Raw genomic sequence first — 27,284 nt, forward strand, 5'->3', positions numbered from 1 at the left:
TCATTGTGAAATTGCCATTGCATTTTGGGTTTTGAGGATTTTCCGTCATGTAGGCGTAGTAATAATGGTAGGTAGGTGGCTGCAATATTCATGTTCAGATTATATGGTTAATCTAATCCAAACCCTTCATTCCTTCTCCAATTTTTACCATTTTTAAACAATGTGTATTAGGGAAAAAAGATGCATGGAAACAGTGAATGTAGAAGTAAGTTGTTTTAAAAAAAAATGACGCATAGAAAGATGCAGTATATAAGTCATAGTCTTTTAAAATGTGGTGTTTTACTCGATTTGATGCCTTCAGTATATTTCATTTATCGGTTTATTTTATTAGAAGCGGGTTTAGTTTTCCACCTTTATTTTCTCTATTGTTACTTTTTCATCATGCAATTCAAGCTATAATGTGTAAGATTTGGCCAGAACTTTAGTTTAAAACATTCCCAAAAGAACTAAATTGACCAGACGTCACCCTGTCGTCTCTGCTGATCTGACGCACCAGACATTTGGCATCTTGACACAGATGGCCTGATTTAGTTTCTATTTGACTGCTGTGTTAAAAATGGTCAAATCAGTTCCTGGAAAGATCTGATATATGCTTTTTGAGTAATGAGTTATGTTGCAACTTAGTGAAGCAATCACCTTCTGATCTGTGCAGCTCTTTTGTAATTTTCCAGTGACTGTACTGTCTCTGCAGCATTTTGATATCTTGCCAATGCCATAGCACAGATTCATTGTAAACTGTAAGATTTATGCTATATTCAGTGAGAGATGATGATGATGTGTGATTACGTGTGTGGCCAGGTAGTCTTTGGATCAGGTGGCCAATTCATACACATTACACAACACAACACAAGGTGTCCACCAGTAACATCAATGGAGAACATGAAATGCAAAATGATTTGAGTTTTGCAGAGTTGACTCTTTACAATAAAAAAAATAAAAAAACATTCCCTATGATCTCAATCCCCCCAAAAAATACATTTTCAACATGAATCTGTAAGACTGCAGATCTTACTTTAGTGTGGGCTCATTTGCATTGAATCAGTGTGCATGATCCTGAGAATGGTCTGCACAGGTGATGGAAGAGTACAGTGCATGCTGAAGGTTGTAATTCTACAACTTGAACTGTACATTTCATAATCAGAATCAGTTTTATTGTCACTTTCAAATATACTCTCAGCATACAAGGAAGCGGGTTGCTGTTCTCAAACGGATCAGTCAGTTCTACATTAAGATAAAGGACATATTTACGACACAAAAACATAAAATACTAAAAAGAGCAGCCTTATCCTCTTTCCAGGAACTGATTTGATCATTTTGTAACACAGCAGTCAAATAGAAACTAAATCAAGCCATCTGTGTCAAGAAGCCAAATGTCTCATGTTAGTCTGGTGCGTCAGATCAGCAGAGACGACAGGGTGACATCTCGTCAATTTAGTTCTTTTAGGAATGTTTTAAACTAAAGTTCGGGCTAAATATTACACATCTTACACACACAGCTTGAATTGCATGATGAAAAAGTAGTAATAGAGAAAATAAAGGTGGAAAACTAAACCCGCTTCTTATAAAATAAACAGATAAATGGAATATACTGAAGGCATCAAATCAAGTAAAACACCACATTTTAAAAGACTGATGCTTGCTTCTAGTTGTTTATATACTGCATCTTTCTATGCGTCCTCCTTTACCGTTCAACCAACAAAAGTGCCAGAGTCCATCCTGATGGGGTCTTCTGGATCTAAAAGTTTCACATCACTTGAATCTTCTAATTTGTTATGTATAATTTGTTCTTGTAACAACATAAAGATGGTTACCATATCAGTGTTAATCATTTACATGCAGTGGCGTTGGCTGGACTGTGCCCAGATTCTTTTTCATCAAAAAATGAAAAACCCAACTTACTTCTACATTCACTGTTTCCATGCATCTTTTTTCCCTAGTACACATTGTTTAAAAATTGTAAAAATTGGAGAAGGAATGAAGGGTTTGGATTAGATTAACCATATAATCTAAACATGAATATTCCAGCCACCTACCTACCATTATTACTACGCCTACATGATGGAAAATCCTCAAAACCCAAAATGCAATGGTAATTTCACAATGAATTTGAAACAGTTTACTACTCAAAGTGGCTGGTTAAACTTTCATGATTTGCTTCCAAAATCAATACTGATGGATCTGCTTGATTTGAACCACAATGTCCACCTAATTTGTTTACTAGTAGGCCTAATTGTGGTATATTTGGATTCATGTGACCTGAGTTTCACCTTTTCTATCAGTGAACTACATCATCTATAACCACATGTTATATGTGATTTATTCTTTGTGTGAATACGTCAAAGGACAATTTATCCTTTGTAGATAAACCACAAACAGATGAAACAGTTTCTGGGAGATGATTGTTGATCATTGACCACTATCACTGTGACCTGACACTGCATGTGTGTATGAAATATCTACATAATTTAGATTCACCGTTTATTTCATAGTTTAATCTGATGCTCCTCGTGAGTGAGCCAAGTTTCTAAACTGAGTAACATTATCAGCTCAGCTTGTAGCTTAAAGTTAGTAGCCCAAGGCTAAGTTACCTAGCTAGTTGTAACTAAGCTAAGTAAAAAGGTTGGACTGCTCTTAAAACTCATAAAACTTCCCTCAGGTGTTATCACTGTTTGTAGGACGACCAGACTGATAAAATACAGAACCTGTTGGCTATCATGAGATTAGGCTAGTTTTGGTGTTGAATAAGAATGAATAAAAATCACAAGTTGAAGGATCAAGAAATACCTGAAAACAGATCTTTTTCCAAAGGTTTTATGAACAGATGAAATAAGACTTGTCTATGATCCATGAAGGGTGCTGTCATTAAAACAGGGCATATCAAAATAGATGAATAGAAATGCATGAGATATGAAATCAAACCATAGAATATTGTAGAGGACATCGTCAGCTTTCAAATGAAAAGGTTTGAGAAGAATGAAACGTGAAGCTACCAGGAACCCATAATCCTCCAGTGCCACCATATTCAAGATCTGCAACCTGTCTGCAGTGTCCAGAAGTACAAGGAGTCAAGAGCTCAGAGAGATCACCAAGATCAAGAAGGCTGAGATATAAACCACCAATGAATAAGAATCACAAGTTGAAGGGCCAAGAAATACCTGAAGACACATTTTTTCATAAAGGTTTTATGGACAGATGAAATAAGACTGACTCTTAATGGACCAGATGGACGGGTCCAGGACTGGATCACTAATGGACACAATGCACCACTTTGAGTTAGTTAGCAACATGTGACAGTTAGATTGCACAACTATTGGTTACTCCGTTATTCAGTGGAAGCTGGTGAACAATCAAAAGGTTCAATAAATCAACTCTTCCCTTTTTCAGCACCTAACACACACTCCACTTCCCTAAAGAATGAGGCAATACAACTGAAACTAACTTACTGACAGTATGAAGAAACGCGGGTCAGCTGTTGGACAGGAGACCTACTGTCTGAGTTAACCTTGATCTGAAACTCCTGCATCACAGAGATTTGAAATGAGAGCTAAATTTTTTCTTAGTTAAAAGATGAGAACAACGTTCTCTTTTCAGTCCAGTGAAATTAGTATTCCAATGAATAAGACTCACAAGTTGAAGGGTCAAGATTGGGCCAAGAAAAGGATTCAAGATTCAAGACAACTTTATTAATCCCTTGAAGGGCAATTCATTTGACAGCTCGCACCACAACATACTCGTACTCATTAATAACAAGATAAAACACAGAAGAAGAAGAAGAGTTGGCAGCTGTGTGCAAAATCTGCTAAATCTGTGTGCAGGCCCTAGTCCAATAAATGGTTCATTAAGAGGAAACCTATACAAGCTCTAAATGATAAAAAAAAAGCATTACAGTATCCAACTGCACAGTGCAATAACATACAGATACAACTGGACCTCATATTTGTTTTGCCCAGGTCTGGATCACTAATGGAGATGATGGTTACCATTGGATACTCAAAACAGGACAAACCTAAGAGATTTTAAGAAATGCATGAATTGAATGAAACGTGAAGCTACCAGGAACCTATAATCCTCCAGTGCCACCATATTCAAGATCTGCAACCTGTCTGCAGTGTCCAGAAGTACAAGGAGTCAAGAGCTCAGAGAGATCAACAAGATCAAGAAAGCTGAAACATGAACCATCACTGAATAAGACTCACAAGTTGAAGGGTCAAGATTGGGCCAAGAAATAGATTCAAGATTCAAGACAACTTTATTAATCCCTTGAAGGGCAATTAATTTGACAGCTCGCACCACAACATACTTGTACTCATAAATAACAAGATAAAACACAGAAGAAGAAGAAGAAGAAGAGTTGGCAGCTGTGTGCAAAATCAATGTGCAAAGTCTGCAGGCCCTAGTCCAATAAATGGTTCATTAAGAGGAAACCTATACAAGCTCTAAATGATAAAAAAGCATTACAGTATCCAACTGCACAGTGCAATAACATACAGATACAACTGGACCTCATATTTGTTTTGCCCATGTTTGGATCACTAATGGAGATGATGGTTACATTGCCCAACTATTGGTTACTCATTGGTTTTTCTGAAATGTCAAAACAGGGCAAACCTAATATATTTTAAGAAATGCATTAATTCTCCCCCCCCCCCCCCCCCCCTCCGGAGGCAGCACCTGATGGGTGTGTTTGAGAAGTGAATGAGGAAGTATAACTGTAAATGACTCTGTCACAGTATGATGAAATACAGTTCAGCTGTTGGAGACCTACTGTATATATTTGAGCCAACCTCCATCTGAATCTACTGCATCACAGAGATTTGAAGTGAGAGCTTCAAGTTGTTTCACTGAAGAACAAACCAACATTTTCTTTGTTGAAAAATGAGCAAAGTGGCTGCAAAGGTAAGAAAGGGGGAAGTCATTAAATACTGCAGTAATGCATGGGAGCAGAGGAATGATTCACAATATTGATGAGTTGAGATTCATTGGATGATTTGTAAGATAATGAGATTAGAAGATTATTTTAATGTATTTTTTCAGACATTTGTAACTGTGAAACTAGATGAATAGATAGAGAGAGAGGCTGTACAGTAGGTCTGATTATGATGTAAATGTCATGATGCTTCTGTGTTATAATGAAGTGTGGAAGCAGTTTGGTTTGTTTGGTGCACAAATCACTCAACTGTTTTCTCACTTTGTCTTTCTGCAGGTGGCAGGAGGAACGGAGGGCTGTCTTCTCCCTCAAAGAGAACAATTCCTACCATGTAAGTCACCTCACACACACACACACACACACACACACACACACACACACACACACACACACACACACACACACAAACACACACACACACACACACACACACACACACACACACACACACACACACACACACACACATTGTTTAAAACTTCAATACATTCATAGACGTTTTGATCAATTTGTATTGTACTTCTCTTGTGACACAGATTGTCTTTTTTTTGCTTTGGGTTTTTTTTCCCATTGTGTCTGCTGTGGTCTTTATTGTTCCTTGTTACAAGCTGGATTTTCCCTTGTGGGGCAATAAAATGAAGAATTAAAAGAATGAAATGAAATATTGTCTTGACCAATAGTTAGTTGAATCTGAAAGAGATATTTCAATTATAGATTTAATGTATGGAACATGATAAACTGTACATGAACTTTGATAAGAGTGGTGTGATTGATCCGCCCATTGTGCCTCTCTCCTATCAGACTGGATTGATCTGACTCTGGATGCTGACACAGCTTACTCCAAAATCAAGGTGTATGAGAACCAAAAAACAGTGATGCTGACCGATGAAACCCAAACTGATGATGTGAGCTCCAAAAGATTCCTCTACGTACCCCAGGTGCTGTGTAATCAGCCTCTGAGTGGGAAGAAGTACTGGGAGGTAGAGTGGGAAGGGCCGAAGGGGGCTGGGATTGCAGTATCTTATGCCTCAATTGCAAAGGACACTGCAGGTGATGAGTGTAGATTTGGATGTAACTGTAAATCCTGGAGGTTTCAGGATGGTGTGCACCGTGATTTCTTGTACAATGATTTGAAAACGATCATCTCCTCACACTTCAACGTAATAGGAGTGTTCATAGATGTTGAGGAAGGTATCCTCAGGTTCTACAGTATCACTCCTGATCGGGAGGAGATGAAGCTCCTGTATGATGTCCCAAGTTTTCAGGCCACTGAGGATCTTTATGCAGGGTTTTGGTTGAGTGAAGGGACCAAGCTGAGCATTCCCCCTAAGCAGGTGGCCAAGAGTTGCCAGAGAACCTGATTTATCAAAATAGTCACATAAACTTCATATCAACATTGCAAACACTGAGTCTCCAGAAATAGAGTATTTGACGAGCTTTTCTCCCCAGATCCATCTGAGACCTGTTGGAGGAATGTAACCCTAACCCTTCTAGAGAATTATGAGATTAAGGAATTACAAAGAATATGTTGACACATGGAAATATAGCTTTGCATTGCTGTATAGTAAAAACCCAATGTACTCTATAAAAACTGTAATCAATGTAATCAATAAAACCGTGAATTTATGAACCTAAACAAATTGTATCTCTCATGACTTATTCCTGCTGATCAGTTGAAACACTTTTTGTGGATTTGAGGTTTTTGTATCTGTTTCAACTCAATGGATCCAGTAAATGTCCTTTTCCTGTTTTACTGTTACAGCTTCAACTCTTTACCATTACAATCTCATTTCACATTATTAGCAATGCTGTTTAGCAGGACTGTAGTAGGTATCACACATTCTGTATCCATTAAAGCCGCACCACTATAAAAGGCCATCATCAATGGAGCCCACATACCTTGATTCACCATGGCAACAGCTGAGAAAACAAGCTCAAATTACATCACCTCACTGGAACTGGAGCTCCCCCTGCAGGCCTGTAGCGAACATGATCATATATTTCACAAAAAGTAACACTGCTGCAGACGTTAAGGAGAGAGAAGCAGCATGGGAGAAAATTGCTGCCCGAGTCAATTCTTAAGTTGTAATTCACTACTCCACTGACTTAACTTACCTCACTTTGTAGCATACAGGTGAAAAAGTGGTGTAACGTATTTGGAAGCAGCTAAAAATGAAATAAAAAAACATAATTCAGAAAAGTAAGGCACATTTAGCTGGGCTATGATTGTACCTCGCTTTGATTTTATTCATAGTTGACATAGGGTATTAAACAAAGTAAATATTAATTCAGTGTCTATTTCAACATGTAGTAATTTAAACCCCCAACAGAAAGCTGTTTAACACTTATGTCCTCTCATCTAATATTCTGCTTAGTAGATTAACATTTTACACTATTTTACTTATAATACATATTGGAGTCATTGATTTTAAGACTCAAATGTGACGATGAAATAAAATACTTCCTAAATATAAGCTTAACAAGAAGGCAGATATGGCCAGAGAATGTTAAGAAATGATTGAGAGTAATGAACAGTGATACCGTTCTAACAGATATTCATCTCGGAATGAAAGCACATTGAGCCCTGAATACATCTCCCGACATAAGGCATTGCGAATTAACACGCCCTAATGCATACCCTGCTTTATCGTCACATATAAAATCAGGGAGGCCAAAATGTCCCAAATGAACATCATACTGCATTGAAGAAGGCTTTAAACTAGCGATTGAGACCATAAACACATTTTGAAAACGTTTACTGAGGTTAGAAATCAAGTGAGAATGAATTCTCCATTGACTTGTATAGAGACGGAAGTCCTTTTGACACCAAAACGGTCGCCCCCTGGTGGCCTTTTGATAGAATGCAGTTTTAAATTACTTCCGCGTTGGCCTCATTTCAGATGACCAGAACTCCCCGCCTGGTAGAAACTCAGAGGTTATTTAAAGAAAAACTGCCAGCGAGCAGGTAATGTTCACAGTCAGTTACCATGATGACTGACTCAGAGTTCCAGTTACCATGGTGACTGACTCAGAGTTCCAGTTACCATGGTGACTGACTCAGAGTTTCAGTTACCTCTCTTTCTGGAACAGATAACACAGAGTTTCCCTCATCTCAGGGTTAACTTACTCTGAGTTTTCCATATAACCTGCTTTCTGGAAAACCCCCCAGCTGACACATACACATACATAATTCAACTATAACAATAATACAAAATGTGGATTGAAAGACGTGGAAAAGGACAGCTGTAAGATGATTTCTGTCTTTTAAAAAAAAACATTTCTTTATTTAATTATACAGTCAGGTTAATAACAATTTGACAAACGTTTCCTCATGTTATTTATTTTTTAGTTTAAATGTCCTCTTTGAAAACAAAAGGGACTCGTTTCCGGTTCAGCCGCTTCTTCTTCGTGTGTCTGAGCTCAGTCTGACGCTGCAGCGCCTCCAGGTGACGAGTTATGGTATTACAGTAAAAATACAGCAGTATTATGAGTGATGTAGTATGCAGTATTACAGTGAAGGTACTGCAGTATTATGAGTGATGTAGTATGCAGTATTACAGTAAAAGTACTGCAGTATTATGGGTGATGTAGTATGCAGTATTACAGTAAAAGTACTGCAGTATTATGAGTGATGTAGTATGCAGTATTACAGTAAAAGTACTGCAGTATTATGAATTTGATGAATGCAACACGTTTTAATGCTGATTTATGATTTTATTTTTAAAAGAAACACAGGTCAAATTTGTACATTTACACATATAACTATGTGTGTCAGCTACACAAAGATTTTAAAAAGGATACATTTTATTTCCATTTTTTGTATACTGTGGGTCACATTAGGAAAAGATTGGCTTAAAGAAATGTGTATATGTTTTTTTTTTTTTACAGCTATTAAATGTATAAAATGGTTCAAGCTTTACTCTAAACAGTATGAAAGGATTAAACCTGCTAGAAAACATGAAGCCTGCATTATGTCATTTATATTACTGTTGCTTATTGCATCTTCATTAGAAAACCTTTGCTTCACAGTGATTATTTAACTTTGACAAAAACTGTAATTATTATAATTACTATTATTATTATTGTTCTTCTTCTTCTTATTATTATTATTAGTAGTAGTAATAATCAACATTAGACAATAAGTATTTTGAGAACAGGGGATTTATTTGAACACAGGCATTCAGATTCTTTTTCACAGAGAATTACAGCAATAAAAAAAGCATAATTTCAATTTTAAAGAAGTTAATTGTTACTTTCACCAGACAACAAGTATGAAAGAGCATCTGCTGACAGCATAGAACTAACAAAAAATAGCCAATTCTTAGCTTTGCTGTTGGAGTACATGTATTTCACCACGCAGGACAAAGACACAATGAACTTCTTTGCATGTAGATTCTTTGAGGCCAGGCTCAAAAACTCAATTTTAGTTTGTCTAAGCATAAGTTTCTCTAACGCACACAATTTAGCCTTAACACCCAAGACCAAGGATATGATTTCCTCATTTTCATGCAGTGACCCTTAATTTTAAGCCCTGGGATGCAGCTGTTTGGGGCATAGGGTCACCCTAGTGTGATCAACTACCCAAAACCCTGCATAAAGAGCCTCTGTGAATTTCTTCTCAGATCGTGGTGCCTCATACAGGAGGACCATATCCTCCAGATCAGGGCTGATGGCAAAGTACTGCAGGATGCCTTGGTCCTTGTCTAGAAACACTCCCACTCGGTTGCGGTGGGAGGAGATGGGGGACTTCACCTTGTCGTTGCAGATATTATTGTGCATGAATGCACGCTCCACAATACCTTCTAGACTCCAGGAGTAAGTGTTACGGCCAAATCTACACTCATTGCCTGTAGTTTTCCTCGGGATTATTTGATAAGACACTGCTATTCCAACCCCCTGAAGCCCATCCCACTCTATCTCCCAGTACTTCTTCCCAGTCAGAGGCTGTTCACACAGCAGCTCAGGGACATTAAGGAATCTTTTGGGGTTGTCAGTTTTGACTTGGGGAACATCGCCCCGCTCCACAACTTTCTTATCCAGAGACACCGTGAGGTCGGAGTTGGCAGTGTCAGGGTCCAGAGTCAGATCAACCCAAACTGATGGAAGGAGAAAAGCACAACAGATCAATCATAACACTCTTATACAAGTTAATGTGTTTAAACACAATATTCAACACATTTCATTTTAACTTCATTTCTGTATCTGGTTCCTTGCACATTATTTTTGCATGCTGAATCATGACTTATTGTGTGTGTGTGTGTGTGTGTGTGTGTGTGTGTGTGTGTGTGTGTGTGTGTGTGTGTGTGTGTGTGTGTGTGTGTGTGTGTGTGTGTGTGTGTGGTGACTCACATTTAAGGTAATAATCTCTTGGAGGTAAAAGGCAGCCCCCTGTTCCTCCTGCCACCTGCAGAAAGACAAAGTGAGAAAACAGTTGAGTGATTTGTTCACCAAACAAACCAAACTGCTTCCACACTTCATTATAACACAGAAGCATCATGACATTTACATCATCATCAGACCTACTGTACAGCCTCTCTCTCTATCTGTTCATCTAGTTTCACAATTACAAATGTCTGAAAAAATACATTAAAATAATCTTCTAATCTCATTAGCTTACAAATCGTCCAATGAATCTCAACTCATCAATATTGCGAATCATTCCTCTGCTCCCATGCATTACTGCAGTATTTAATGACTTCCCCCTTTCTTACCTTTTCAGCCACTTTGCTCATTTTTCAACAAAGAAAATGTTGGTTTGTTCTTCAGTGAAACAACTTGAAGCTCTCACTTCAAATCTCTGTGATGCAGTAGATTCAGATGGAGGTTGGCTCAAATATATACAGTAGGTCTCCAACAGCTGAACTGTATTTCATCATAGTGTGACTGAGTCATATTACAGTTAACTTCTCAAACACACCCATCAGGTACTGCCGCCGGCGGGGGGTGGGGGTGGGGGTGGGGGGGTGTCACTGAAAAAGGAAGTAATGTATTTCTTAAAAATCCCCTATAGGGCACAGTTGTCTGTTTTGACATTTCAGAAAGATTGAGTAACCAATAGTTGTGCAATCTAACTTTCTCACTTTGCTGACACCTGACTCAAAGTGGTGCATTGTGTACATTATCTTATGTGCCCATACCTGTTTTGATTGTTCACCAGCTTCCACTGAAAAAAGGAGTAACCAATAGTTGTGCAATCTAACCATCAGCGTTTACTGTCACACTGGTTCCTGGTAGCTTCACGTTTCATTCTTCTCAAACCTTTTCATTTGAAGCCGACAATGTCCTCTACAATATTCTATGGTTTGGTTTCATACTTACTTCAAGTAGGGACATCTGATCTATTAGCTGAGAAGGGGATTAGTACATTTCTTGAACCTCTCTCAGGTTTTCACACGTGTTTGTTTTGATTGTTCACAAAGGGAAACAGTGGGAAAAGGTTTTTGCCTAATAATTACTCTGGGAAGATGAATTGCTGAACTTCATGCAAGTCAGCAACAGAAATCATGGTAGTAAAATGTGTTAAATGTCTTTATGTATTTAGTTGGGAAAGAATGATACGGGGAAATGTAGCTCCTTATACCTACAGTATATTCCTTATTTCACAGTATACTGCGGATTTTTTCAGGTTTGACATTCAGGCAGGATGTTTGTAGTAAAATAATGATGTAATAAATTATCTGGCATGATGGCTCAGAGGAAATGACTCATGTTTGTCTCTATACAGTGTGGACATGCACACCATATGTATTTTTACCTGCGTCTAAACAGTACTGTGAAACTTTAGAGAGTGCACAGAGCACTGGTTCTACTGCACTTCTCATAATTGTAACATCTTTCAATTATTGATAAGATGTTAGACGAATGTGCACGTACAGTGGAACATTTTTGTTTGGAAAAGCATTCTGTCACAATGCAGAATCACTTGCAGTGTCACCACTGTGTGCAACATGATATGTGATAATCAAGGGTGCAACCAACAGTTGTGTTATCTAACCTGGCTTTACACAGTGAAACTTTCAGTTGCAGGTTGCATGAAACTGCATTGTACATAACTTCAGTAGAACTTGACTTGTTACACAAAGCAGTTAAAAAGAATCAAAGTCTCATGCAACACAATTTAACAGTTTTTTTCACTATGATTCGCTAGCTAGATTGGTGATTTTTCATTTGACGTATTGTTTTCTCGCTCGACCATATCAAGTGGGAACTGTAATTTGTAAAGATGTTTGCATCTCAGTATCTTACTTCCTTTTGTCTTCTCACTGGCTGTCTACCTCGAGAGCAATCGGTGCATTAACGCTTATTGTTATGCTGGAGAAAGAAAACAGGCCCTAAAAATGCTTAAACCTCTGTGGGTGAAGGACTCGCTACTCAAAAGAGAGACTGATGGATAATTTCACGCTTTGCTCAAGCAGATTGACCCAGTGAGCCTCTAGTAAGTGCATTCACCATGTAATGTTAGCTGTCCCGCCATGATAGCTGTCCCTTTTACACAGATGCTGATCCAGCAATGTGAATACCTCCAATGCCGGCCTAGTGGGGGAATACACATAAGACATTGGGCCAGATGCAAGAATATATTCATATTTTTCTTCTTAAATCTGTCTTACTTTTTTCGTGAGGCGAAATTTACGAGTGTGCCACATCGGATTCACCAAACACTCGTATCACCAGGTAACAGTCATAAATGACCTTCGTAAACATGATGAATTCCACCTGTTCTAAATGAACGCGCGTTCCTGAGAATAGTAAATTAACATGAATGACTCCCCCAAAATACCATATAAGGTCAGACGACCGGCAGGTTGTGGAGAAGCTCCATTCATGAAAATGGCACTAAAGACTAAGAATAAGAACTTTACGAGCTCTCAGACTGAGGCCCCGCTCTCAGAAATAGATCAACAGAAACACATATTATTATTTAGTGTGTAAGTGGTGGAATTAAAGGTCCTGAGAAAGACAAAGAATGAGGAAAAATGACACGTGCTGTGTGAACGCTGTCTCAGCTGTTGCACCGTCACAGAAATAAAAACTAATGGACACAATGCACCACTTTGAGTTAGTTAGCAACATGTGACAGTTAGATTGCACAACTATTGGTTACTCCCTTATTCAGTGGAAGCTGGTGAACGAACGGTGACTTCCCTAAAGAATGAGGCAATACAACTGAAACTAACTTACTGACAGTATGAAGAAACGCGGGTCAGCTGTTGGACAGGAGACCTACTGTCTGAGTTAACCTTGATCTGAAACTCCTGCATCACAGAGATTTGAAGTGAGAGCTAAATTATTTCTTAGTTAAAAGATGAGAACAACGTTCTCTTTTCATTTCAAGCAATGTGTTAGTTTTAATAGATCAGATGATTCCAATTGTAAAATAAAGCTACTAAAAAAGTCTTTGCACACCTGTATGTCTTTGGCAGGTGCATCTCAGGGAAGTAGGTATCATATTTTGGTCATCCAACCTTGGAACAGTAGCCTACCTGAGGGTTAGCAGGATTAGGTTTAGGGTTAACATTTTGCTTTTTTGCCCCATTAAAATATTCAGTGACCAGTACAGCCACCCTCCTTTTCAATAAGTGCCATAAGCTTTCAATCCATGGAGTCTGTCAATTTGTTGATCTTGTAAGGATCAGCTTTCACTGAAGCAGCAGCCTCAATAGTTCTCAATAGGATTTAAGTCAGGTGAGGAAGGGGGCCGGGTCATTACTGGTCATCTTTTAAGCCTTTCCTCGTTAGCCATGCAGTGGAGTACTTGGATGCATGTGATGGAGCAACGTCCTGCATTAAGATCATGGCCTTCTTGAATGCTGAGGACTTGTTCTTGTACCACTGTTTGAAGACAGTAACTTTCAGAAAGTGAATATAAGTGCTTTCCCTACTTGTCTATGATCCATGAGGGGTGGTGTCATCAAAACAGGGCATAGCAAAATAGATGAATAAAAACGGAACAACTGGCCCTAGTGTGAGTGCGCCCTAAGATAAAACAACTGTTGATTGCACCCTTGATTATCACATATCATGTTGCAAATGATTCTGAATTGTGACAGAATGCTTTTCCAAACTAAAATGTTCCACTGTACGTGCACATTCATGTTACAATTATGAGAAGTGCAGTAGAACCAGTGCTCTGTGCACTCTCTAAAGTTTCACAGTACTGTTTAGACGCAGGTAAAAATACATATGGTGTGCATGTCCACACTGTATAGAGACAAACATGAGTCATTTCCTCTGAGCCATCATGCCAGATAATTTATTACATCATTATTTTACTACAAACATCCTGCCTGAATGTCAAACCTGAAAAATTCAGCAGTATACTATGAAATAAGGAATATACTGTAGGTATAAGGAGCTACATTTCCCCGTATCTTTCTTTCCCAACTAAATACATAAAGACATTTAACACATTTTACTACCATGATTTCTGTTGCTGACTTGCATGAAGTTCAGCAATTCATCTTCCCAGAGTAATTATTAGGCAAAAACCTTTTCCCACCGTTTCCCTTTGTGAACAATCAAAACAAACACGTGTGAAAACCTGAGAGAGGTTCAAGAAATGTACTAATCCCCTTCTCAGCTAATAGATCAGATGTCCCTACTTGAAGTAAGTATGAAACCAAACCATAGAATATTGTAGAGGACATTGTCGGCTTCAAATGAAAAGGTTTGAGAAGAATGAAACGTGAAGCTACCAGGAACCAGTGTGACAGTAAACGCTGATGGTTAGATTGCACAACTATTGGTTACTCCTTTTTTCAGTGGAAGCTGGTGAACAATCAAAACAGGTGTGGGCACATAAGATAATGTACACAATGCACCACTTTGAGTTAGTTAAAAAACATGCACAACTATTGGTTACTCAATCTTTCTGAAATGTCAAAACAGACAACTGTGCCCTAGGGGATTTTTAAGAAATACATTACTTCCTTTTTCAGTGACACCCCCCCACCCCCACCCCCACCCCCCGCCGGCGGCAGTACCTGATGGGTGTGTTTGAGAAGTTAACTGTAATATGACTCAGTCACACTATGATGAAATACAGTTCAGCTGTTGGAGACCTACTGTATATATTTGAGCCAACCTCCATCTGAATCTACTGCATCACAGAGATTTGAAGAGAGAGCTTCAAGTTGTTTCACTGAAGAACAAACCAACATTTTCTTTGTTGAAAAATGAGCAAAGTGGCTGCAAAGGTAAGAAAGGGGGAAGTCATTAAATACTGCAGTAATGCATGGGAGCAGAGGAATGATTCACAATATTGATGAGTTGAGATTCATTGGACGATTTGTAAGCTAATGAGGTTGGAAGATTATTTTAATGTATTTTCTCAGACATTTGTAATTGTGAAACTAGATGAACAGATAGAGAGAGAGGCTGTACAGTAGGTCTGATGATGATGTAAATGTCATGATGCTTCTGTGTTATAATGAAGTGTGGAAGCAGTTTGGTTTGTTTGGTGAACAAAATACTCAACTGTTTTCTCACTTTGTCTTTCTGCAGGTGGCAGGAGGAACGGAGGGCTGTCTTCTCCCTCAAAGAGAACAATTCCTACCATGTAAGTCACCACACACACACACACAAACTAAAAGTATCTTATTAATTTATTTTAGACAAGTTGAATTTTGATTTAAACAGATGCAATTTGTAAGAAATCCCAGTAAAGACTCTGTTTGTAATGTTAAGTCGACGGGACTATTTCATAAATCTTTAACAGAGACAGTCCTAACTTACTCTTGCTGTTTTGTTTTCAAAAGAGCCCAAATACATAATACAATACATTATCAAACAAACAAAAAACAGGCTGGGCAACAACCTCCTCTCTACAGACAAACAAGAGTAACGTTTTTATTTATTCTAAATTCATTAAATACAGTTACTATTATTTGCACACAAGAATGCATATTCTATATTATTTGTTTAAACCTTCAATACATTCATAGACATTTTTATTCATTTTTATTGTACTTCTCTTGTGATACAGATTGTCTTTTCTGTTTTGGGGTTTTTTCCCATTGTGTCTGCTCCACAATTAAAAGAATGTGCAATGAATTAAATAAAATATTGTTTTGTATTGTTAAGTGAATCTGAAAGAGATATTTCAATTATAGATTTAATGTATGGAACATGATAAACTGTACATGAACTTTGATGACAGTGGTGTGATTGATCTGCCCATTGTGCCTCTCTCCTATCAGACTGGATTGATCTGACTGTGGATGCTGACACAGCTTACTCCAAAATCAAGGTGTCTGAGGACCAAAAAACAGTGATGCTGACCGATGAAACCCAAACTGATGATGTGAGCTCCAAAAGATTCCTCTACGTACCCCAGGTGCTGTGTAATCAGCCTCTGAGTGGGAAGAAGTACTGGGAGGTAGAGTGGGAAGGGCCCAAGGGGGCTGGGATTGCAGTATCTTATGCCTCAATTGCAAAGAACACTGCAGGTGATGAGTGTAGATTTGGATGTAACTGTAAATCCTGGAGGTTTCAGGATGGTGTGCACCGTGATTTCTTGTACAATGATTTGAAAACGATCATCTCCTCACACTTCAACGTAATAGGAGTGTTCATAGATGTTGAGGAAGGTATCCTCAGGTTCTACAGTATCACTCCTGATCGGGAGGAGATGAAACTCCTGTATGATGTCCCAAGTTTTCATGCCACTGAGGATCTTTATGCAGGGTTTTGGTTGAGTGAAGGGACCAAGCTGACCATTGCCTCTCAGCGGGTGGCCAAGAGTTGCCAGAGAACCTGATTTATCAAAATAGTCACATCAACTTCATATCAACATTGCAAACACTGAGTATTTGACGAGCTTTTCTCCCCAGATCCATCTGAGACCTGTTGGAGGAATGTAACCCTAACCCTTCTAGAGAATTATGAGATTAAGGAATTACAAAGAATATGTTGACACATGGAAATATAGCTTTGCATTGCTGTATAGTAAAAACCCAATGTACTCTATAAAAACTGTAATCAATGTAATCAATAAAACCGTGAATTTATGAACCTAAACAAATTGTATCTCTCATGACTTATTCCTGCTGATCAGTTGAAACACTTTTTGTGGATTTGAGGTTTTTGTATCTGTTTCAACTCAATGGATCCAGTAAATGTCCTTTTCCTGTTTTACTGTTACAGCTTCAACTCTTTACCATTACAATCTCATTTCACATTATTAGCAATGCTGTTTAGCAGGACTGTAGTAGGTATCACACATTCTGTATCCATTAAAGCCGCACCACTATAAAAAGCCATCATCAATGGAGCCCACATACCTTGATTCACCATGGCAACAGCTGAGAAAACAAGCTCAAATTACATCACCTCACTGGAACTGGAGCTCCCCCTGCAGGCCTGTAGCGAACATGATCATATATTTCACAAAAAGTAACACTGCTGCAGACGTTAAGGAGAGAGAAGCAGCATGGGAGAAAATTGCTGCCCGAGTCAATTCTTAAGTTTTAATTCACTACTCCACTGACTTAACTTACCTCACTTTGTAGCATACAGGTGAAAAAGTGGTGTAACGTATTTGGAAGCAGCTAAAAATGAAATAAAAAAACATAATTCAGAAAAGTAAGGCACATTTAGCTGGGCTATGATTGTACCTCGCTTTGATTTTATTCATAGTTGACATAGGGTATTAAACAAAGTAAATATTAATTCAGTGTCTATTTCAACATGTAGTAATTTAAACCCCCAACAGAAAGCTGTTTAACACATATGTCCTCTCATCTAATATTCTGCTTAGTAGATTAACATTTTACTCTATTTTACTTATAATACATATTGGAGTCATTGATTTTAAGACTCAAATGTGACGATGAAATAAAATACTTCCTAAATATAAGCTTAACAAGAAGGCAGATATGGCCAGAGAATGTTAAGAAATGATTGAGAGTAATGAACAGTGATACCGTTCTAACAGATATTCATCTCGGAATGAAAGCACATTGAGCCCTGAATACATCTCCCGACATAAGGCATTGCGAATTAACACGCCCTAATGCATACCCTGCTTTATCGTCACATATAAAATCAGGGAGGCCAAAATGTCCCAAATGAACATCATACTGCATTGAAGAAGGCTTTAAACTAGCGATTGAGACCATAAACACATTTTGAAAACATTTACTGAGGTTAGAAATCAAGTGAGAAGTTGGTGAATTCTCCATTGACTTGTATAGAGACGGAAGTCCTTTTGACACCAAAATGGTCGCCCCCTGGTGGCCTTTTGATAGAATGCAGTTTTAAATTACTTCCGCGTTGGCATCATTTCAGAGGACCAGAACTCCCCGCCTGGTAGAAACTCAGGGGTTATTTGAAGAAAAACTGCCAGCGAGCAGGTAATGTTCACAGTCAGTTACCATGGTGACTGACTCAGAGTTCCAGTTACCATGGTGACTGACTCAGAGTTCCAGTTACCATGGTGACTGACTCAGAGTTTCAGTTACCTCTCTTTCTGGAACAGATAACACAGAGTTTCCCTCATCTCAGGGTTAACTTACTCTGAGTTTTCCATATAACCTGCTTTCTGGAAAACCCCCCAGCTGACACATACACATACATAATTCAACTATAACAATAATACAAAATGTGGATTGAAAGACGTGGAAAAGGACAGCTGTAAGATGATTTCTGTGTTTTAAAAAAAAACAACATTTCTTTATTTAATTATACAGTCAGGTTAATAACAATCTGACAAACGTTTCCTTATGTAATCTATTTTTAGTTTAAATGTCCCTCTTTGAAAACAAAAGGGATTCGTTTCCGGTTCAGCCGCTTCTTCTTCGTGTGTCTGAGCTCAGTCTGACGCTGCAGCGCCTCCAGGTGACGAGTTATGGTATTACAGTAAAAATACTGCAGTATTATGAGTGATGTAGTATGCAGTATTACATTAAAGGTACTGCAGTATTATGAATTTGATGAATGCAACACGTTTTAATGCTGATTTATGATTTTATTTTTAAAAGAAACACAGGTCAAATTTGTACATTTACACATATAACTATGTGTGTCAGCTACACAAAGATTTTAAAAAGGATACATTTTATTTCCATTTTTTGTATACTGTGGGTCACATTAGGAAAAGATTGGCTTAAAGAAATGTGTATATGTTTTTTTACAGCTATTAAATGTATAAAATGGTTCAAGCTTTACTCTAATCAGTATGAAAGGATTAAACCTGCTAGAAAACATGAAGCCTGCATTATGTCATTTATATTACTATTGCTTATTGCATCTTCATTAGAAAACCTTTGCTTCACAGTGATTATTTAACTTTGACAAAAACAGTGATTATTATAATTACTATTATTATTATTGTTCTTCTTCTTATTATTATTATTAGTAGTAGTAGTAGTTGTAGTAGTAGTAGTAATAATCAACATTAGACAATAAGTATTTTGAGAACGGGATTTATTTGAACACAGGCATTCAGATTCTTTTTCACAGAGAATTACAGCAATAAAAATAGCATAACTTCAATTTTAAAGAAGTTAATTGTTACTTTCACCAGTCAACAAGTATGAAAGAGCATCTGCTGACAGCATAGAACTGACAAACATGCAGTGACCCTTAATTTTAAGCCCTGGGACCCGGCTGTTTGGGGCATAGGGTCACCCTAGTGTGATCAACTACCCAAAACCCTGCATAAAGAGCCTCTGTGAATTTCTTCTCAGATCGTGGTGCCTCATACAGGAGGACCATATCCTCCAGATCAGGGCTGATGGCAAAGTACTGCAGGATGCCTTGGTCCTTGTCTAGAAACACTCCCACTCGGTTGCGGTGGGAGGAGATGGGGGACTTCACCTTGTCGTTGCAGGTATTATTGTGCATGAATGCACGCTCCACAATACCTTCTAGACTCCAGGAGTAAGTGTTACGGCCAAATCTACACTCATTGCCTGTAGTTTTCCTCGGGATTATTTGATAAGACACTGCTATTCCAACCCCCTGAAGCCCATCCCACTCTATCTCCCAGTACTTCTTCCCAGTCAGAGGCTGTTCACACAGCAGCTCAGGGACATTAAGGAATCTTTTGGGGTTGTCAGTTTTGACTTGGCTAACATCGCCCCGCTCCACAACTTTTCTGTCCGCAGACACCGTGAGGTCGGAGTTAGCAGTGTCAGGGTCCAGAGTCAGATCAACCCAAACTGATGGAAGGAGAAAAGCACAACAGATCAATCATAACACTCTTATACAAGTTAATGTGTTTAAACACAATATTCAACACATTTCATTTTAATTTCATTTCTGTATCTGGTTCCTTGCACATTATCTTTGCATGCTGAATCATGACTTATTGTGTGTGTGTGTGTGTGTGTGTGTGTGTGTGTGTGTGTGTGTGTGTGTGTGTGTGTGTGTGTGTGTGTGTGTGTGTGTGGTGACTCACATTTAAGGTAATCAGGTCTTGAATGGAGAACACAGCCCCCTGTTCCTCCTGCCACCTGCAGAAAGACAAAGTGAGAAAACAGTTGAGTGATTTGTGCACCAAACAAACCAAACTGCTTCCACACTTCATTATAACACAGAAGCATCATGACATTTACATCATCATCAGACCTACTGTACAGCCTCTCTCTCTCTCTATCTGTTCATCTAGTTTCACAGTTACAAATGTCTGAGAAAATACATTAAAATAATCTTCTAATCTCATTAGCTTACAAATCATCCAATGAATCTCAACTCATCAATATTGTGAATCATTCCTCTGCTCCCATGCATTACTGCAGTATTTAATGACTTCCCCCTTTCTTACCTTTGCAGCCACTTTGCTCATTTTTCAACAAAGAAAATGTTGGTTTGTTCTTCAGTGAAACAACTTGAAGCTCTCTCTTCAAATCTCTGTGATGCAGTAGATTCAGATGGAGGTTGGCTCAAATATATACAGTAGGTCTCCAACAGCTGAACTGTATTTCATCATAGTGTGACTGAGTCATATTACAGTTAACTTCTCAAACACACCCATCAGGTACTGCCGCCGGCGGGGGGTGGGGGTGGGGGTGGGGGGGTGTCACTGAAAAAGGAACTAATGTATTTCTTAAAAATCCCCTAGGGCACAGTTGTCTGTTTTGACATTTCAGAAAGATTGAGTAACCAATAGTTGTGCATGTTTCTAACTAACTCAAAGTGGTGCATTGTGTACATTATCTTATGTGCCCACACCTGTTTTGATTGTTCACCAGCTTCCACTGAAAAAAGGAGTAACCAATAGTTGTGCAATCTAACTGTCACATGTTTCTAACTAACTCAAAGTGGTGCATTGTGTCCATTAGTGATCCAGTCCTGGACCCGTCCATCTGGTCCATTAAGAGTCAGTCTTATATCATCTGTCCATAAAACCTTTATGAAAAAATGTGTCTTCAGGTATTTCTTGGCCCTTCAACTTGTGATTCTTATTCATTGGTGGTTTATATCTCAGCCTTCTTGATCTTGGTGATCTCTCTGAGCTCTTGACTCCTTGTACTTCTGGACACTGCAGACAGGTTGCAGATCTTTAATATGGTGGCACTGGAGGATTATGGGTTCCTGGTAGCTTCACGTTTCATTCTTCTCAAACCTTTTCATTTGAAAGCTGACGATGTCCTCTACAATATTCTATGGTTTGGTTTCATACATTTCTCATGCATTTTTATTCATCTATTTTGATATGCCCTGTTTTAATGACACCACCCCTCATGGAATATAGACAAGTAGGTAAAGCTCTCATATTTACTGATGTATTAGCATAAACCCAATGAATCCCCTATTAGCACTAAGGGGACGTGGTCCTACCAGACCTTAGTGTATGCAAAACAAATTAAGCCACAAAATGCAACTGAAAATCAACTCTCAAACCTATAGCCACTTTCTGGAAGTTACTGTCTTCAAGCAGTGGTATAAGAATAAGTCCTCAGCATTCAAGAAGGCCATGATCTTAATGCAGGACGATGCTCCATCACATGCATCCAAGTACTCCACTGCATGGCTAACGAGGAAAGGCTTAAAAGATGACCAGTAATGACCCGGCCCCCTTCCTCACCTGACTTAAATCCTATTGAGAACTATTGAGGCTGCTGCTTCAGTGAAAGCTGATCCTGAAAAGATCAACAAACTGACAGACTCCATGGATTGAAATGGGTGGCTGTACTGGTCACTGAATATTTTGATAGGGCAAAATGCAAAATGTTAACCCTAACCCTAATCCTGCTAACCCTAATCCTAACCCATGTTGTGTTACTTATTTGTTACACAAACTCTAAGAATTGAGAATAAACAAGACAGTTGGTAAAAATGAAAATTGTAATTCACTTGCCAAAAAATTGTGTTCACCTATAAATTCAGCTGAAGAAGAAAAATGTCACTGAGCAAAGACGCGCCCAGAAGACGTCAATTTAGACGTCAGTTTTTGCAAAGACCTTTTTAAAACGTCTTTAAAACATTCACAGTGACATCCGAGTACAGGGTTCAAAATGAAAGTCTTTACCAACGACACCTCTTCAATATCCATTGCAGATGTCCAAAGGACAGCTTGATACGGTTCAAATAGAAGGTTTGTTATGACTTCTTTCTTGGACTTGGACACTTTACCTCTTTAATTTTACCTTCAGGTAGGCTACTGTTCCAAGGTTGGATGACCAAAATATGATACCTACTTCCCTGAGATGCACCTGCCAAAGACATACAGGTGTGCAAAGACTTTTTAGTAGCCTTATTTTACAATTGGAATCATCTGATCTATTAAAACTAACACATTGCTTGAAATGAAAAGAGAACGTTGTTCTCATCTTTTAACTAAGAAATAATTTAGCTCTCACTTCAAATCTCTTTGATGCAGGAGTTTCAGATCAAGGTTAACTCAGACAGTAGGTCTCCTGTCCAACAGCTGACCCAAGTTTCTTCATACTGTCAGTAAGTTAGTTTCAGTTGTATTGCCTCATTCTTTAGTGAAGTGGGGTGTGTGTTAGGTGCTGAAAAAGGGAAGAGTTGATTTATTGAACCTCTCTTATGTGGCCATACCTGTATGTTTTGATCGTTCACCAGCTTCCACTGAATAAGGGAGTAACCAATAGTTGTGCAATCTAACTGTCACATGTTGCTAACTAACTCAAAGTGGTGCATTGTGTCCATTAGTTTTTATTTCTGTGACGGTGCAACAGCTGAGACAGCGTTCACACAGCACGTGTCATTTTTCCTCATTCTTTGTCTTTCTCAGGACCTTTAATTCCACCACTTACACACTAAATAATAATATGTGTTTCTGTTGATCTATTTCTGAGAGTGGGACCTCAGTCTGAGGGCTCGTAAAGTTCTTATTCTTAGTCTTTAGTGCCATTTTCAAGAATGGAGCTTCACCACAACCTGCCGGTCGTCTGACCTTATATGGTATTTTGGGGGAGTCATTCATGTTAATTTACTATTCTCGGGAACGCGCGTTCATTTAGAACAGGTGGGATTCATCATGTTTACGAAGGCCATTTATGACTGTTACCTGGTGATACGAGTGTTTGGTGAATCCGATGTGGCACACTCGTAAATTCCGCCTCACGAAAAATGTACGACAGATTTAAGAAGAAAAACACGAATATATTCTTGCATCTGGCCCAATGTCTTATGTGTATTCCCCCACTAGGCCGGCATTGGAGGTATTCACATTGCTGGATCAGCATCTGTGTAAAAGGGACAGCTATCATGGCGGGACAGCTAACATTACATGGTGAATGCACTTACTAGAGGCTCACTGGGTCAATCTGCTTGAGCAAAGCGTGAAATTATCCATCAGTCTCTCTTTTGAGTAGCGAGTCCTTCACCCACAGAGGTTTAAGCATTTTTAGGGCCTGTTTTCTTTCTCCAGCATAACAATAAGCGTTAATGCACCGATTGCTCTCGAGGTAGACAGCCAGTGAGAAGACAAAAGGAAGTAAGATACTGAGATGCAAACATCTTTACAAATTATAGTTCCCACTTGATATGGTCGAGCGAGAAAACAATACGTCAAATAAAAAATCACCAATCTAGCTAGCGAATCATAGTGAAAAAAACTGTTAAATTGTGTTGCATGAGACTTTGATTCTTTTTAACTGCTTTGTGTAACAAGTCAAGTTCTACTGAAGTTATGTACAATGCAGTTTCATGCAACCTGCAACTGAAAGTTTCACTGTGTAAAGCCAGGTTAGATAACACAACTGTTGGTTGCACCCTTGATTATCACATATCATGTTGCACACAGTGGTGACACTGCAAGTGATTCTGCATTGTGACAGAATGCTTTTCCAAACAAAAATGTTCCACTGTACGTGCACATTCGTCTAACATCTTATCAATAATTGAATGATGTTACAATTATGAGAAGTGCAGTAGAACCAGTGCTCTGTGCACTCTCTAAAGTTTCACAGTACTGTTTAGACACAGGTAAAAATACATATGGTGTGCATGTCCACACTGTATAGAGACAAACATGAGTCATTTCCTCTGAGTCGTCATGCCAGATAATTTATTACATCATTATTTTACTACAAACATCCTGCCTGAATGTCAAACCTGAAAAAATCAGCAGTATACTATGAAATAAGGAATATACTGTAGGTATAAGGAGCTACATTTCCCCGTATATTTCTTTCCCAACCAAATACATAAAGACATTTATCACATTTTATTACCATGATTTCTGTTGCTGACTTGCATGAAGTTCAGCAATTTATCTTCCCAGAGTAATTATTAGGCAAAAACCTTTTCCCACCGTTTCCCTTTGTGAACAATCAAAACAAACACGTGTGAAAACCTGAGAGAGGTTCAAGAAATGTACTAATCCCCTTCTCAGCTAATAGATCAGATGTCCCTACTTGTCTATGATCCTAACCTTAGAATATTGTAGAGGACATCGTCAGCTTCAAATGAAAAGGTTTGAGAAGAATGAAACGTGAAGCTACCAGGAACCAGTGTGACAGTAAACGCTGATGGTTAGATTGCACAACTATTGGTTACTCCTTTTTTCAGTGGAAGCTGGTGAACAATCAAAACAGGTATGGGCACATAAGATAATGTACACAATGACTCAGTCACACTATGATGAAATACAGTTCAGCTGTTGGAGACCTACTGTATATATTTGAGCCAACCTCCATCTGAATCTACTGCATCACAGAGATTTGAAGTGAGAGCTTCAAGTTGTTTCACTGAAGAACAAACCAACATTTTCTTTGTTGAAAAATGAGCAAAGTGGCTGCAAAGGTAAGAAAGGGGGAAGTCATTAAATACTGCAGTAATGCATGGGAGCAGAGGAATGATTCACAATATTGATGAGTTGAGATTAATTTGACGATTTGTAAAATAATGAGATTAGAAGATTATTTTAATGTATTTTCTCAGACATTTGTAATTGTGAAACTAGATGAACAGATAGAGAGAGAGGCTGTACAGTAGGTCTGATGATGATGTAAATGTCATGATGCTTCTGTGTTATAATGAAGTGTGGAAGCAGTTTGGTTTGTTTGATGCACAAATCACTCAACTGTTTTCTCACTTTGTCTTTCTGCAGGTGGCAGGAGGAACGGAGGGCCAGGCTCTCATTCCAAGAGAAGAATTCCTACCATGTAAGTCACCTCATTCAGACACTCACACACTCACACACACACACACACACACACACACACACAGAAAACACACACACACACACACACACACACACACACACACACACACACACACACACACACACACACACACACACACACACACACAAACACACACCAACTAAAAGTATCTTATTAATTTATTTTAGACAAGTTGAATTTTGATTTAAACAGATGCAATTTGTAAGAAATCCCAGTAAAGACTCTGTTTGTAATGTTAAGTCGACGGGACTATTTTATAAATCTTTAACAGAGACAGTCCTAACTTACTCTTGCTGTTTTATTTTCAAAAGAGCCCAAATACATAATACAATACATTATCAAACAAACAAAAAACAGGCTGGGCAACAACGTCCTCTCTACAGACAAACAAGAGTAACGTTTTTATTTATTCTACATGCATTAAATACAGTTACTATTATTTGCACACAAGAATGCATATTCTATATTATTTGTTTAAACCTTCAATACATTCATAGACATTTTTATTCATTTTTATTGTACTTCTCTTGTGACACAGATTGTCTTTTCTGTTTTGGGGTTTTTTCCCATTGTGTCTGCTCCACAATTAAAAGAATGTGCAATGAATTAAATAAAATATTGTTTTGTATTGTTAAGTGAATCTGAAAGAGATATTTCAATTATAGATTTAATGTATGGAACATGATAAACTGTACATGAACTTTGATGACAGTGGTGTGATTGATCTGCCCATTGTGCCTCTCTCCTATCAGACTGGATTGATCTGACTGTGGATGCTGACACAGCTTACTCCAAAATCAAGGTGTCTGAGGACCAAAAAACAGTGATGCTGACCGATGAAACCCAAACTGATGATGTGAGCTCCAAAAGATTCCTCTACGTACCCCAGGTGCTGTGTAATCAGCCTCTGAGTGGGAAGAAGTACTGGGAGGTAGAGTGGGAAGGGCCCAAGGGGGCTGGGATTGCAGTATCTTATGCCTCAATTGCAAAGAACACTGCAGGTGATGAGTGTAGATTTGGATGTAACTGTAAATCCTGGAGGTTTCAGGATGGTGTGCACCGTGATTTCTTGTACAATGATTTGAAAACGATCATCTCCTCACACTTCAACGTAATAGGAGTGTTCATAGATGTTGAGGAAGGTATCCTCAGGTTCTACAGTATCACTCCTGATCGGGAGGAGATGAAACTCCTGTATGATGTCCCAAGTTTTCATGCCACTGAGGATCTTTATGCAGGGTTTTGGTTGAGTGAAGGGACCAAGCTGACCATTGCCTCTCAGCGGGTGGCCAAGAGTTGCCAGAGAACCTGATTTATCAAAATAGTCACATCAACTTCATATCAACATTGCAAACACTGAGTATTTGACGAGCTTTTCTCCCCAGATCCATCTGAGACCTGTTGGAGGAATGTAACCCTAACCCTTCTAGAGAATTATGAGATTAAGGAATTACAAAGAATATGTTGACACATGGAAATATAGCTTTGCATTGCTGTATAGTAAAAACCCAATGTACTCTATAAAAAATGTAATCAATGTTATCAATAAAACCGTAAATTTAAGAACCTAAACAAATTGTATCTCTCATGACTTATTCCTGCTGATCAGTTGAAACACTTTTTGTGGATTTGAGGTTTTTGTATCTGTTTCAACTCAATGGATCCAGTAAATGTCCTTTTCCTGTTTTACTGTTACAGCTTCAACTCTTTACCATTTCAATCTCATTTCACATTATTAGCAATGCTGTTTAGCAGGA

General features: G+C 38.5%; 5 protein-coding genes across 5 annotated transcripts; 3 read left to right on the plus strand and 2 right to left on the minus strand.

The window, feature by feature from the left end:
* Nucleotides 1-4,804: 4,804 nt before the first annotated feature.
* LOC134001123 (stonustoxin subunit beta-like) lies at nucleotides 4,805-6,746 on the plus strand. Its single transcript, XM_062440687.1, has 3 exons — nucleotides 4,805-4,896; nucleotides 5,204-5,258; nucleotides 5,729-6,746. The coding sequence occupies exons 1-3, from the start codon at nucleotides 4,876-4,878 to the stop codon at nucleotides 6,286-6,288; spliced, it is 636 nt and encodes a 211-aa protein (XP_062296671.1). The 5' UTR covers nucleotides 4,805-4,875; the 3' UTR covers nucleotides 6,289-6,746.
* Nucleotides 6,747-9,070: 2,324 nt separating this feature from the next.
* LOC134001171 (stonustoxin subunit beta-like) lies at nucleotides 9,071-10,674 on the minus strand. The gene is made up of 3 exons (XM_062440741.1): nucleotides 10,639-10,674; nucleotides 10,277-10,331; nucleotides 9,071-10,023 (listed from the first exon to the last, which is right to left on the minus strand). Exons 1-3 carry the CDS (start codon nucleotides 10,657-10,659, stop codon nucleotides 9,452-9,454), a joined length of 648 nt encoding a protein of 215 aa, XP_062296725.1. The 5' UTR covers nucleotides 10,660-10,674; the 3' UTR covers nucleotides 9,071-9,451.
* Nucleotides 10,675-15,034: 4,360 nt separating this feature from the next.
* LOC134001164 (stonustoxin subunit beta-like) lies at nucleotides 15,035-17,128 on the plus strand. Its single transcript, XM_062440731.1, has 3 exons — nucleotides 15,035-15,123; nucleotides 15,431-15,485; nucleotides 16,126-17,128. The coding sequence occupies exons 1-3, from the start codon at nucleotides 15,103-15,105 to the stop codon at nucleotides 16,683-16,685; spliced, it is 636 nt and encodes a 211-aa protein (XP_062296715.1). The 5' UTR covers nucleotides 15,035-15,102; the 3' UTR covers nucleotides 16,686-17,128.
* A 2,223-nt stretch (nucleotides 17,129-19,351) lies between these two features.
* LOC134000899 (stonustoxin subunit alpha-like) lies at nucleotides 19,352-20,788 on the minus strand. The gene is made up of 3 exons (XM_062440408.1): nucleotides 20,694-20,788; nucleotides 20,328-20,382; nucleotides 19,352-20,088 (listed from the first exon to the last, which is right to left on the minus strand). Exons 1-3 carry the CDS (start codon nucleotides 20,712-20,714, stop codon nucleotides 19,517-19,519), a joined length of 648 nt encoding a protein of 215 aa, XP_062296392.1. The 5' UTR covers nucleotides 20,715-20,788; the 3' UTR covers nucleotides 19,352-19,516.
* A 4,264-nt stretch (nucleotides 20,789-25,052) lies between these two features.
* Nucleotides 25,053-27,279, plus strand: LOC134000900 (stonustoxin subunit beta-like). Its single transcript, XM_062440409.1, has 3 exons — nucleotides 25,053-25,144; nucleotides 25,452-25,506; nucleotides 26,280-27,279. Exons 1-3 carry the CDS (start codon nucleotides 25,124-25,126, stop codon nucleotides 26,837-26,839), a joined length of 636 nt encoding a protein of 211 aa, XP_062296393.1. The 5' UTR covers nucleotides 25,053-25,123; the 3' UTR covers nucleotides 26,840-27,279.
* Nucleotides 27,280-27,284: the final 5 nt, after the last annotated feature.

The sequence above is a fragment of the Scomber scombrus genome, chromosome 19, assembly GCF_963691925.1.
Source record: "Scomber scombrus chromosome 19, fScoSco1.1, whole genome shotgun sequence".
Classification (NCBI taxonomy): Eukaryota; Metazoa; Chordata; class Actinopteri; order Scombriformes; family Scombridae; genus Scomber; species Scomber scombrus.